The sequence below is a fragment of the Hoplias malabaricus genome, chromosome 9, assembly GCF_029633855.1.
Source record: "Hoplias malabaricus isolate fHopMal1 chromosome 9, fHopMal1.hap1, whole genome shotgun sequence".
Lineage (NCBI taxonomy): Eukaryota > Metazoa > Chordata > Actinopteri > Characiformes > Erythrinidae > Hoplias > Hoplias malabaricus.
In genome coordinates, this window is record NC_089808.1 from 28,729,716 (window position 1) to 28,743,928 (window position 14,213).

Sequence of the window (14,213 nt, forward strand, 5' to 3'; positions counted from 1 at the left end):
ATCTTTGCATACAACTATATGTATACTCTCATTAGCTCTTCCTACTCTTCCCACCACAAATAATATTGAATAATACTGCACCCCATCATCCCCCCTTTATAATCCATCCTGTCAATACTCTGGGAAGTTAAATCAGATTTTTTTTCTGATTAATTTAATCTGGCTCCTCAGGGCCCCCAATGAAAATGTACAAATTACTGCTTATGAATATCTTTCCAAAGTCTAATACTTGTCTGCTGTATGTCACCTGTATTGCTCTCCTCTTGATGTACAATGGGCTGTCTTATGTAAACTTTACCCTGACCAACTAAAAGGCAAACATGTCTCCACCCTGTCTTCAAATCTGAGCAATCTCATGTTTGAGTCCAGTCACTCCAAGCCTCATGCTGAGTAAACCCAGTCCTCATTCCGAGCCTCACACTGAGTAAACTCGCCCCTCATTCTGAAACTCACACAGAGTAAAGGCAGAGTTCATTCCATGAAAAACACATGTAAATCCAGCACTCGTTCTTAGCCTCATGCAGAGTAAACCCAACACTAATTCTGATGGAGAGTAAACCCGTTTGTTTTTCCAAGCTTCACACAGAGCAAACCTGGCACTTGGTCCAAGCCTCACATTGGAGTAAACCCGGCACTCTTTCCAATTCTCCCTGCATGTGTCATTATGTTGTTTACCTATAAATGGGTTCTTACTTCTTCTAAAGTAAAGAACTCACAAAACCTTTGTATGTAGTTTGTTTCTCTGCTCATGGTTTATGCTTAAAACCTGGACTCTGATCTCACTAGAGAAATATTGTGTATGCCTGTATCACTATTGGTCATAAGGAAAGTGAGTTTGCTTCCTAACTTATAATACACAGAAATGTGTATCTGTGCCTGTCAGTCACTGATAACCTCTCCCAGACCAATTAAGGGTCATTTAGAAGACCATTTCCCACTGAAATCCAATCAGCTATTTCATACCCCAAAGCTGCATTCACTTCATAAGGACCGGATGTTTGCAATTAAAACTCACCTCTAGAAAATCTTTGGGTGCATAGACAGGCCTAAACTTGCTTAGATCTGCAAAAGAAAAAGAGAGCTCATATCAGGCATTATAAAAGGCAGGAGGCAATATATGTATAATATGTTAACACATATTATAAAAAATTATTAAAAGGCACTGTATCCTCCAAAACACTGTTGCATATTCTATAAAGGAAAAGCAATAGAGAAGCAGAAGCAGACAGTAAATAGAAGTAGTTTAGAAAGAGTGGTTGTGGTTATCAGGACTGATCCCAGTGGTCTGGACATGCTCTGGTTTCACAGGCTAAGCTGTTTATGCCAGTGTCCAGCAGACAGTTGTAAATGTTATCATACACACAGCAAACTGATAGCATTGTTATGGAACTGTTATATTCCACAGGAGAACCGTATACAAGCAAAGTCTGAAAAATAAACAAAGTGAGATACACGCATACACATAGAGAGGTAATGATGCTAACACAAGAGAGGAACATGAAGACTTCTGGAGGAACATTGTTACAAGGAATGTGCGCATTAGCAGCTTCCGTATTAAGATGTTAGGAGTTTGCTGTAGGCTGGAACTGCCTTGTTGACTCTAATGTGCCTCAGACAAACACAGATCTGGAGTGAAATGTTGGCTGTTAAACAAACACTTTCTTCTTTCTTACATTATATTCCAATAATAACACAAAACAACCAAATATAACCAATTATTTCCCAACTTTTTAAGCTGAAACCAAGTAATTATAATTCAAGTGCAAAATGCTTTTTAAGAGTTTGTTCATATAGGGTGTCCCAAAAGTAAGAACCCAGAACAGAAAGGAAACCCCCAAATAAATAATGGTGATCCAGTTTTAGTCACAAAATGTAAGGAAAGAGTAAAGGTCATGGTTCCCCTAACTCTACAGCTTGTTATTGAAATTGGATCACTATTTTCTCTCTCTCTCTCTCTCTCTCTCTCTCTCTCTCTCTCTATATATATATATATATATATATATATATATATATATATATATATATATATATATATATATATATATATGGGCAAAATATATGTTAGCTTATTTAATTAGCTTACTGAAGCTGCATAAATGCCTCAGATTTCAAGAAGATACAACCAACTACACTGTTTAGTTACGGGAAGTTGACTTTATCCTATAGAGAGAAATTGTCTTTCTGACATGGAGACAAAATAACCACTTGATTTTTTTCTTTAGACTTGATCTTCCTTTTTTTAAATTTTGTGTCAACATTTGATGGTGTTAACAATTTTCATGCTGAACATATTTTGAAAGTATGTTACAATTAGGTTAATGCTGTTTAAACCCGCTGGATCAGATTTAACTTTGTGAGAAATTACACTAACAGAGGATTCTTAACATTTTCTGTAGTATTTTTGTGGGTGTTGCGTTTGTTTCACTAAATTATTTCACTTACAGTCAATGAGCTACACTCAGTTTAATTGTTAAGCTTCATGGGGGTTTACACTGCGTGTCATTTCATTAATGCTGTCACAGACAGAAGTTGAAAATCGTTAAAGATTCTTCTACTGCAAGTTAAAACATAATGTCTTTGAACATATTTGGTGTTTCTAAACGAAAAGATGTCCTGTGGTTAACCATTAAATTTTCAACACTTTTAAAAATTTTGGTCCAAAACCTCTGAACCTGACAGCTGCTAAACACAAATCCACATCTAAAGAATCTCTACTTTATAGTCTGACTTCAGCACACACAATTGTACAGTCTTAAGATATGCATCAAGTCAAGTCTGATACATATTTCTAGCACTGAATGTATACCAAAATGAGCATGCAGTTCCTTCCATGGAGAGAAAAAAAACAGACTAATTAATCTCAGGTAAAATCTAAGAGGCCTAATTATTGTGTCCACATGCAGACATCATTTTTAATTATTAGTCATAAAACTTAATGTTTAATAACTAATATATTATTCAGTAACAACAGCAAATATGTGTGCAAACTTGTATAATATAAAAGCAGCCTTTGTAACAGAAGTATTTTATTCAAGACAACAGAAACATGGACTGTGTATCTGAGGGAGATTTAGGCACATTGAACTGAGGGAAACAGAAAGTGCCAAAAACCACAAAGTTTTTTACTCTTTTTCAAACAACTCAAGACAAATATTCAGAATGAAACATCAAATTCCCAAACTGATTTAAAACATTTCATAAAAAACATATGGGACACATTGTTTAAACATCAAAAACTTTAAAAAGGTTCCAATGTACCTTCAATTAGTTAAACTGCAAAACTGTCTTATTGCTGTATTATCTGGGCCTGTTGTAAACATTACTGTAAGATCCAAGCTACAGAATCAATCATACTACTGTCATTGTATGTTTTACAGTGCCAAGGGAAGACAGCAACATTAGTAAATGATTGCACGCTCAACCTCTTGAAAATGTAATTCATCTTTTATTTTTAGTAAAAATTTATTTTAATATGTGAAGATTTTTTTAAATCTCCTAGATATCTTAGAATGTTTAAAACCATTTGTCTCAATGTGGTTCTGTCTGTACAAATTCTAATAATTCAAACAAACTATTACTCAACAAAAAAGTAAAGAGTGAAAAATAATTATATTAAACCTGTGAAGGTGTTTATGGATTTATTTTAAATGTTCATAGTGTTAAACAATCATACATTAAATTAACCTTGTTTAAACTAGTGTAAACAACCCTTAAAGGCAAGGGTTCTCTTTGGTATCTTTAAAGGTGGAAGGGTAATTTTAAGTGAAAAAAGGACTGTTGTTTATATATGGCTGAAACTTAACTTGTAAGTTTTCATTCACTGTTTTAATTACAACAGAAACTCGTTTGTAACTAGAGTTATTTAGTTTTGTGACACTTTTGATATGTTTACTTTCATGCAGTTAGTGGCCTCCTGAATTTAGAGTGGGCCGCTACCTAAAAAATCTAAAATATCAAAAATAAGTCAGTATTACCCATCTATGGAGCAGGAATAAAGCAATATCCTTATTTTTTTCATTGAAAGTTTGGAAGTCTCATCATCACTTCTATGCTGGGAGAGGAGAAAGGAAACCTAGCATGTCTGACAGACCCACTTTGTTTTTTTTTGTTTTTTTTTAACTTGTTTATTGAAACTGGGGCTTCGTAAACACACAAGCACAGATGTTAAGCACACAAACAGACTGGAGTGCTTGCAAATGGTGAGGAAACATCATCTGGATTTTATAAAAAAAACATTTTAATTATAATTGGGAACATTGCCTTTAACTGCAATAGAGCCATGTAATATGAACAAATGCATTTTTGGCAGTAAAATTGTATAAACCCAAATATGCAGTGTAGTTTAAATATGATTTACAAGTTAACATGATGAGATGTGGAATGATTCTGCAGTGTTTCATGGTGGATTTACTATAGAACTTGGAACACTGTTTTCACATTCATGCATTAAAATATCCTGGAGACCGAGCTTGGTTGGTCCAGGTATGTCTTTGTGCGCTTGAAGACTTTAGTAAGATACTGATAAAATATATAAAATATATTCTAACATTGTGTGACACACGTTTTTTAACAGAATCTTTAGATTGTCTTGGGGTTGCTCAGATGTCTTTAAAGGTGAAGGTTGCATGCATGTGTTTGACCTTTATAAACAATGAAATTTTCCTTGTAAAAATAAAAAGTGTCCTTTATATCTGTATCTATATCTAACTGTCCTTATATTTATATTTATGTTTAAAATTCTGTAATTTTCATTTCAATTTCTGAGATGTTTTTCTTGTAATAATTGCATCAAATTCAGGAAAAAATAAACTCCCCTCTTTTACTGATATTTTGCAGACAGTTTCATTTCAGTTGTTGACTGAGAATTTATTAACTTTGAATGACATTTTGATATTTTAGTTATCACTGGTTACAGCTGCAACTTTTAAAGCTTTAAGGTATTTCAAGTTGAGAATTTATTTATTACCTGGTTCATCTGTGCCCATCTCATTCCATTTGTTTGTCAGCTCTTTCTGCTCTGGAATGGGCCTCTGCAGTACAAATATCATATTTAGTCAGCAGAGAAAGAGAAGAGTTATGAAAAAAAACATTGAAAAATGTGAAGCTTTTGTTCTAGCTGGTGAGCATTTGTTTTCAATGTGTGGCATGAGAGGTGATTTTGGTGGCCATCACCTTCCGGGCCAGCGGAATCCCCAACTCAGTGCACATACTGTTCAAGCTCTTCAGAATCCTCTTCTCCCAGCTTGCCTACAAGGATGCCAGGTACACGTATGAGGTATGTGACAACAGTGAGGGATTTAGAGAGAAAGTATGGAATGCAAAGAAAAGAATGATAGAGAAAGGTCATACCTGGGCCTTGCGCATGTATGCCAAGGGCTCTTTAGTATGCTCAGGGGGAGCTGCAGGGTGCCCAGGAGGAGGCAAACTGTAAACCACAAACACATGCACATTCAAAAGCTAAACTTTTTTCAAATAATTATTTATGTGTTAAGTAGAATTGCACAATGAATTATGTGCTAATCAATGACATATTATTGGTTTCTCTTTGTTCATGTTTATATATGTAGAAGACGTTTCCCATCAGTCTATATGTAGTTTTGTGGATGATCATGTGGAAATTACATACATATTTAATTCAGAAAGACTCTAACCCAAGTGATTTAATGAGTTTAGGATTGAAGCTGGGCATTAAGGCAATTCCAGCTCAATCCAATCAAATTAGTTAACATTAAAATGTCTTCCACATTAGACTTGCCAGATTACTTTGTTAACGACCTCACTTTGTGCACAGGGGCATGGTCAACCTGAAATCGAAAACGTCCTTGCTCCAACTAATATTACAAAGTTTATTATATGTGGTTTATAAATATTACAAACCACACACAGATAAATACGTACTCACTACACACTTGGTGGTCCCCAGCTACTACCAAGCTACTTTACCATGGAGCCTGCATGACTGTATACTTGAATCTATGTGAATTTCAGTGATAAACAAGGCTACAATTGGCCACACATTCAATAGAAATGATGGGCACATATTTATGGACACATTGTGCATATAATATATAATAAAACTAGATATACCATAAAATTCATGTTGTAAATGACCCTTAAGTGCAGAAAAATACATAAGCTACATAAGCCCCCCCCCCCCCCCCCAAAAGAAAATCTAAAACACCACAATAAAAGAGATATTCCACAGAAAAAAAGATTTGAACTGCTCTCACACCTAACATAGGCAGGAAATGTCACACTGAAACCATCAAACTTAATGACTATGGACAAGTACAATGTCCATTTTGTTCTAGTTCTCCTTCCAGTTCCATTACCACATTTAAACACTCTATTTTAAATAAACACATCATTATAAAAGACGACATTCAGATAATTCAATACCTTAAATTTATGTTTCGCCTTTTCTAACAGATAGAAACTGTTGTCTATGAGATATGAAAAACCCTCTTAAGAGATATTAAGGAGACTCTCTACAATGATAATGGTTTGTTTCTTAACCTTCATCACTCATTGTCAAAGCTGCTAAGTGCTACTCAATAAAGACCATTGTTTTTCAGGACGTAGCCTATTTTTAGGAGTGAGAGGAGAACATTACTGACAATCTCTGAAAGCAGTAAGCTGAGGCAGTAAAAAGATCTACTCACTTCAGGAATATATCACATAAATGCAAACCCCCAAACACAATGAAAAGGGATAATTACCAAAAAAATTACAGTTAAAAAATGACAAAAAAGTAATAGTGAATCCCTGCTATTTAAATTATTCCAGCTGTTAGAATATAAGGAAAAGGTTTCAACAACACAATAAAAATATTTTCTACAGTAGAGAAATTAATATAGTGAATTTACTTACACATTATTAAATTCAAATATGCACATCCAGATTATGAGGTGTTTTAATGACATAATGTAATAAAATATTGTCTTTAATTATATTTATATTTCAAATTTCAAAAGTTCCTATTACTTTCATTCTCTTTTCACAGTGATTTTCTTTCAAACTTTGTACTTATAAATACAAAGATAAAATTAATTAAATTATATTAACATTTATTTATACATGAATTGAAGCTAAATTAAATATAAAAAAATATTAAAATAATACTTGTTTCCCATCAATGTATATAATACAGTTTTGTGGATCCTGTTTATGTGGAAATTATGTACACATCTGAATTACTTCCATGCATTACAGTATCAGAAGAATGCTTCTAGTACAGATTTACACTGGACATCATTCATGTTCTTTGTTGGGTTGCCAAACATTGCAGGCTCTTAATGTACAGTTTTAATATTTTACATTTTGCATGAACAGCACACACGAAATTCTCTTCTATAAGGTGTTTTGAATTCCTTGGAATACATCAGTGTCTGATATCTCACAGTTTGCAGATAAACCAAACTTGTACATCTGAAATCATATGGTCCTGTATAACAACTTGCATACTTTTTCCAATGTTTGCATCTGGTTTGTACTAGGCCGTATGCCATGAAGGAAATCATTGCATCTCTTCTCATTCTTAAACATTCACTGACAGCACAGGAGATTCCCTCCAATAAATTAGTATAAACAGCTGTAAATTAGTTACATAAAGGGATTGCTTACAGTGTGTGTGTGTGTATTGATTCAGCTTTGTTGTAGAATTATCCTTCCAAAGACCACTTGAGTAAAGATACAAAAATGATTAGATGAAAAACTACTAGAGTATTGAGCAGCTCACAGAACTGTACTTCTTCATGATTCAGCATTAATCAACATAGAAAATAAATGCTTATAAACCTCCATGCTCCATTCTTTTTATGATTTTTATGCTCACTAGAAATTAAAATAAATAATATATATTTATTTATGATTCATTGATTCATTCATTGTCTGTAACCGCTTATTCAGTTCAAGGTCGTGGTGGGTCCAGAGCCTACCTGGAATCATTGGTCACAAGGCAGGAACACACCCTGGGGTTGGCGACACACACATACACACACATTCAATCCTATGAACACTTTTGAGTTGCCAATCCACCTACCAAACTGGGTTTTTTTGGACCACTCCTCCCAGACAGTCACCAGGAGCGGGACTCAAACCCACAACCTCCAGGTCCCTGGAGCTGTGTGACTGCAACACTACCTTCTGCACTATGGTGCTGCCACATAATAATAATAATAATAATAATAATAATAATATTCTCTGTATTACTAATAATGTTTTCTCTGTATTGAAAATACTGGTATTGTCAACAGTTTAGAAATATTTATTTTCAATATCTGTAGTCTGCACCAAGCAATTGAGCCACAATGCTGCATCTCCATAATGAATCTCATACATCACATGTAAAAAGGTCACTTAAAATTCAAGTCATATAAAAGGTAATTCAAATGTTCAAAAATATTTAAAAAAAAATATTTAATTATTCATGTAAATTCAGTTACATGATTACAGGGACACCTATTCATGTACTTGAACAGCATAAGAAGTTGGCAATTTGGCAAATTTGATCATTTTTGTTAAAAATTGCAATTGTGATACAAAACACTTCTGTGATCAGCAATACTTAAAGAATACTGACCTGCTAGATGGAAAGATGGAAATAGGAAATTATCAGAGAATATATTTGTATGAAAATACAGTGTGTAAAATGTTGAATAATCATCCCAATATAGCATTTTTTACAAAGCACTATTTATTTATTAACCAGTGTGTCAAAATGGTGTAATACATATTGTGTATTGTAAATTGCCATTTTGGGTAATCAAGACTCACATGTGCAGTTCTCTGTAGACTGCATTCTGCAGCTTTCTCTCCCAACCTGAAAAAAAAAAATAAAATTAGTAATATTCTGAAAAAGAAGTAAGGAGAACTAATATTTTAGAGAAAAAAATGAAATGCTCCTTTCGTCACCATCTTTCTGCACCTGTATAATATGATCAATACCAGTTATCTCTGTTTACCTGAAGCCTTTAAAAAACTCCTCACATCTTCTTTTAACGATTCCAGCTTTATCTCCGGTCTGTGCAGACATTCCTGCAAAGAGAGAGAAGCGTTTTACTGAAGTGTGGTAAAACGTCTGCTGTCAGTCCTGAGCTGTGAAGAGAGCAGTCAGGTGTTCAGATGTTTAGCTAACGGATGCTAGCTTCGCTGGTCTCTCATCACTCACTCTGGCTTGTTTCTCGAGCTGTGAATGTAAATGAGCTCCTTTCAGCCGCTGGACGATTTGGGCTATAGTGACAGAAATCTCCGTTCCTTCGTCCATCATTTGATATGTTTAACACGGTTAAAGGGACTCCTGAAAGTGATATTTTAATGTCATTTGGAGGCTTAGCATCTAGTGATAGAGCGCCGTCTCTTAGCAACTACAGAGCACGCGCTGGAGAAACAAGCGCAGAGAAAAGGTTCCTACCCAGAAACATAATGATTTTACTGTGTCCAGTACTAACACTGCAAGTACTTTTCACTGTCTTTGATAGAACAAACAACCACGGGGTTTACTGTGTTCTGTAAAGATTTAATGCTGAAAATTTCTAAATAACAATAGCAGTGCTGAATTCAGTACACTAAAAACAGAAGTCCTGTATTCATGTGTCTGAGAGTGACCAATGACAATAAAATTAATGCCAAAAGCTCTTAATGAGTATTTCATAATGAACTAACAATGGCTCTACTGAATGTGTACAGTAGGCTACAGAAATAACAAAGTACTGAATGTTCAGTATAGAACAATGACGGTGCTATATTCAGTAGAATTAACATGATTCTTCAGAATGTTTAGTTAAGGCGACCAGAGTTGGAGGAGCGGAGACAGCGGGAAGGACAATACAAAGAAAATAGGGCCTTGAAGGTGAGAAGAAGGTTTTTGTTTTTAACCCTAAGCTTAATCGGCTGGAGAACAGGTGTGATATGTGCTGTACGCTTAGTGGAGGCAAGGACTCTAGCTGCAGAATTCTAGATGTATTGAAGACGGTTTAACTGAACAGTAATAATTTATATGAGAAAAAATCACCAACATTTTAGCATCATTGTCACTAAGCATGGGACGCAAGTGTGCAATATTCCGCAGATAATAAAACTTAGTTTTAGTGACTAGATTAACATGAGAGTCAAACAAGTGACTAGAATATAGGAGGCAGCCAAGGTTACAGAATGGGCTGGCTTAATATCAACACCATCAATATGAACTGAGAAATTTGATACACAAGAAAGTGATGTCTTCGTTCAAAATAATAAAACTTCGGTCTTGTCTGAATTTAGTTTGAGGAAGTTGTTCTGTAACCAAATGTATAACTCCATAATGCATGTACTCAAAGACTGGGCAGAGGCAGCGAGGGAAGAAGTGCAGATGTAGATTGGATATCATCAGCATAGCAGTGGAATTTTAAACCATGTTTGTGGATGATTTGACCAATATAAATTATAAAAAGCTAAGGACCAACCACGGATCCCTGAGGAACACCACAATCTACTGGGGCCTAATAAGATTTATGAGAACCAGTAGTAACATACTGATGTCTGTTGGCAAGGTATGAATGAAACCACTGAAACCACTGGGAAGGCCAGAAATACCAATAAATGATAGTCTTGATATAAGTAGGTTGTGATTGACAGTATCAAAAGCTAATGTTAAATCCAAGAGAACCAGGATATTAAGGAATCCAGCATCTAAAGACAGCAGCAATTCATTCAAAACTTTAACCAGTGCAGACTCTGTACTTTGTAAAGTGTGAAATACATATAGAGTATTTAAGGATAGAAAGTCATGCAGCTGAGTGACTACAAACCTTTCCATGATTTTGGAGAGAAAGGGGAGATTAGAAATAGGTTTGTAGTTGGTCTAAAAAACAAAGAAGGTCTAACCCAGCTGTCTTCAGAATAGGGGTGATAGTAGCTGTTTTAAGTGAGAGTGAACTGTACCTAATGAAAAGCACAGATTTATCGAATGAGCTACTGGCCTTGTTTTGCCTGTTGTGCACCATGCCTCCTCTTCCTGATCGCGAATAAATCTAGTCATCATTTGCCTTCTCTCTGGTGATGTGGCCTTACTAAATGGTTTCCACAAATCACCTGACCCAAGGCCCACTCTTCCGCATTGAACTTGGCCAATCGCATCACTTAGCTCTAATGAGCTTCTGGCTACCTGCACTGCCACTTGTGGGTTCCACTTCCTTCCTGCTTTTGTGACTGGCGCTGCTGCTTTAACCACTGCATCCTTAGACCCTGACAAAATCATCTCGCGACTCACCTTTGCAGATTTAAATTCCCCAAATAAACATGTGAGTGGTAGCTATAGTACCCCTTTCCCATACCATGCCACACTACTTAAACACTCTGGCACACCTAGCCACTTTCCTATAGTCATTTTCATAACCCTTTCCATCCTCCCAACTTCTGTGATTGAAACGTTATAAACTGTCAACAGCCATCTAATACAAGGCAGTAAGCCAAACTGAAGACACCACAGTTTCAACTTCCCTGACAGACATGATCTATCAATACCATTAATAGCCTTCACCAATTCAGCCTTTATTCCCACATTTAGCGCTGCACTATACGAACTCTTCACTGGTCTTTCCAGTACTGTAGGAATAATTTCTCCTTCCATCCAAAGATTTTCCTGTACAAGTTTTCCTTTGACAATCAACAGACTTCTAGACGTGAACGTTTAACTTTCAGCCCTTCAGCCTAGCCTACCTTAGAATATCTTTTAACTTCACCATATCTTGTCCCCTTTGTTTTTTCTGCAACCTACCAAACCTTGCCATTTCATATTCATAAATAACTTTACCTAAGCTACTGAATTTCTTCTCTGCTGAACCCTTCAAACCAGCCAGCTTTCAAATCATCATCTATACACTTCCACTCTACTTTATTTACTGCAGCTGGTCATTTTATTTTTATTCTCTGCCCAATCCCTTTCTCTTTCACCCCTTGCTTCACCCTCTCTTGCTCTCCACCATTCCTCTGGTTAACATCAGGTTCACCCTCCTGTACACTTGTGCTGGTGTTCTCCTTAGTAAAAACTAGAAATTCTGACTTAGTATTTCATAAAGATTTATCAATGACTAGACTGTGTTCAGAACAAAATTAACATTGAAACTGTAGCGTGTGTTCAGTGTCTCAAAACGCAATGAAAGTGACAGTGCTAATTCACTGAGAACATGTCAGTATTAATGGAGTCCTGTATGAAACTGAAAATACTGACTGTAATACACCGACAGAATTAACCATGAGAATACTGACAGTTCACTTTCATAAAATAAGGATAATTTGATAGACCAATTGTTTTTTTGTTTTGTTTTTTTTTATTTAAAATAATATATGAATTTAGTTTATGACTAAATAATTTATTCAACATATGAGTCTTGCATATCAACAGACAATGTCATTTACACCATTTACATTATGCCTCTGTGCTTAGCCATTAGATTCAAACACACACACACACACACACACACTTTCATTTGTCCTCATTAGGACTCCTGGAGGTAGCACATGCTCAATGTTCCTTTATCTTCAATAAAGTCATAAAGAGATTTCCTTTCTCCACTTCCATTCTACATCAACATGATTTCTTCTTTCATAACAAAGTTAGTCTCAAAATCATTTTTCATGACTGACTGATTCAGCATACAGAGGAAGCTACTGTACAACATTTTGTATATTTGCAAATATAATTGTACACTATTCCATTATGACAGAAACTCCATATATTTTCTTTCTGATGAACACTGAATTGTTATACTGCTTAACTTCGAACCGGGTTGAATAAACTGTGTAGTCCGTTCATGGCTAATATCTAAATTTAATAAGATAAGAAAACAATGGCACGTAATATGTTCTGATTGGTCTGATGTTTATAGGTACAGTACATGTTACTGTACAAAAACATGTACTGTTTCTGTACCCTTTTTATTAGACTATTGTGCACATCTGCTCAGATTTTAACCCAAATGTCTCCTAATTTATTCATGCCCAATGAATTGTCCTTTGTGTTTTGGGCAAAGGATTCCTGTTTAAATTTGTTTTTTGGAAAGAAAAATGTACATTGATATATCCATATTCATTGATATGAATGTTTCAGGCACATATAGTTTTACTTTTTTTTTTACCCAAATGTCTCCTAATTTATTCATCCCCAATTACATTCATCATCTAGGTCTCCCCCAGTCACGCACTATGCCACCAACCTGGGAGCATAAGGACATGAAGCCTCCAATGGTTTATTTTTGATCTACTGCTAAAACAACACCACTGGCAGCTGAACGCACTGGGGAGAGCTGCAATTCCAATTGTGATCTTTTGGATGAGTGATGTGTTGTGTGCAAAGGAGTCCTGTTTAAATTTGTTTTTTGGAAAGAAAAATGGACATTAATTTCTCTGTGCCAAAGACAAAAAGTGTCATTCAGATCTTTATCAGTGAAAGGTGCAAAAGCCAACATTGTATGCTGTGGTATGGAGTTCATCAGTGCCCAAGGCAAGTGTTACATGTATATGTGTAAAAAACAACTTTGATGTGGAGGAATTTATTGGAGAGATAAGCTTTTTAACTGTTCAGAAAACACTTGAAACCATCAAAGTGACATCTGTTCCAGGAAAGTCCATGGTTATTTCAGTAAGACAACGACAGGCCGTATTCTGCATGTGCTACAACAGCATTGCCTCTCAGAAATTGTTGACCCACATTATGTCACACACAACACTTACCAGGCTTCCAGTCCACAGCATCCTTGGGTGCACTATGAAATGAAATAAAATCAAAGTCATCGTAGTGGTAAACATGCCTCTTTCCCAAAGTTTGTGTGTGTATGGCTAGAATCAACTTAAGTATAATAACCATAGGCTACTGCTGCATTTGCACTTCTGGGTTTAGGATCACCTGCACACAAATGTGTTTGTGCGAGGTTAAGGCGGAGCTTGAATATTTTTCCATGTGCTCAAGCTCCATACAATTCCCGAATTAGAACACCCACTGTCGCGCGCACAGAGAGGCCGGTCTTGTGTGGATAACTAGAGCCTTTACCCGCAGCTTTTTCACCGTGACCGCGGAACAGCTCCATTCTGCCATGGCGCGGAGAGCGGTATTAAAATGAATGAAAACGCAGCGCGCTTCCAGTCGCATGCGCATTTTGTGCTTCACTTAGTGAAGGAGGGAGGCTTCTCTGTAAATATTTCACTGTCTTGGGAAAGTAAGACAAGCTCGAGACATC

At 35.8% G+C, this 14,213-nt stretch overlaps 1 protein-coding gene across 5 annotated transcripts in view; it reads right to left on the minus strand.

Annotated features, from left to right (window-relative positions):
• Window positions 1–9,383, minus strand: part of tbc1d19 (TBC1 domain family, member 19) — a 32,613-nt gene extending 23,230 nt beyond the window's left edge. For all 5 annotated transcript variants that reach the window (XR_010804228.1, XM_066681753.1, XM_066681751.1 and 2 more), the window contains exons 1-7: window positions 9,170–9,383; window positions 8,964–9,036; window positions 8,776–8,821; window positions 5,350–5,425; window positions 5,173–5,247; window positions 4,967–5,030; window positions 1,016–1,062 (exon numbers count right to left, since the gene is read on the minus strand). Coding sequence is in view for 4 of the 5 variants with exons in the window: in XM_066681753.1 (XP_066537850.1) it covers window positions 1,016–1,062; window positions 4,967–5,030; window positions 5,173–5,247; window positions 5,350–5,425; window positions 8,776–8,821; window positions 8,964–9,036; window positions 9,170–9,268 (480 nt within the window). In the remaining variant the exon portion in view is untranslated. The remainder of the gene's footprint in view (window positions 1–1,015; window positions 1,063–4,966; window positions 5,031–5,172; window positions 5,248–5,349; window positions 5,426–8,775; window positions 8,822–8,963; window positions 9,037–9,169) is intronic.
• Between the last annotated feature and the right edge of the window lie 4,830 nt (window positions 9,384–14,213).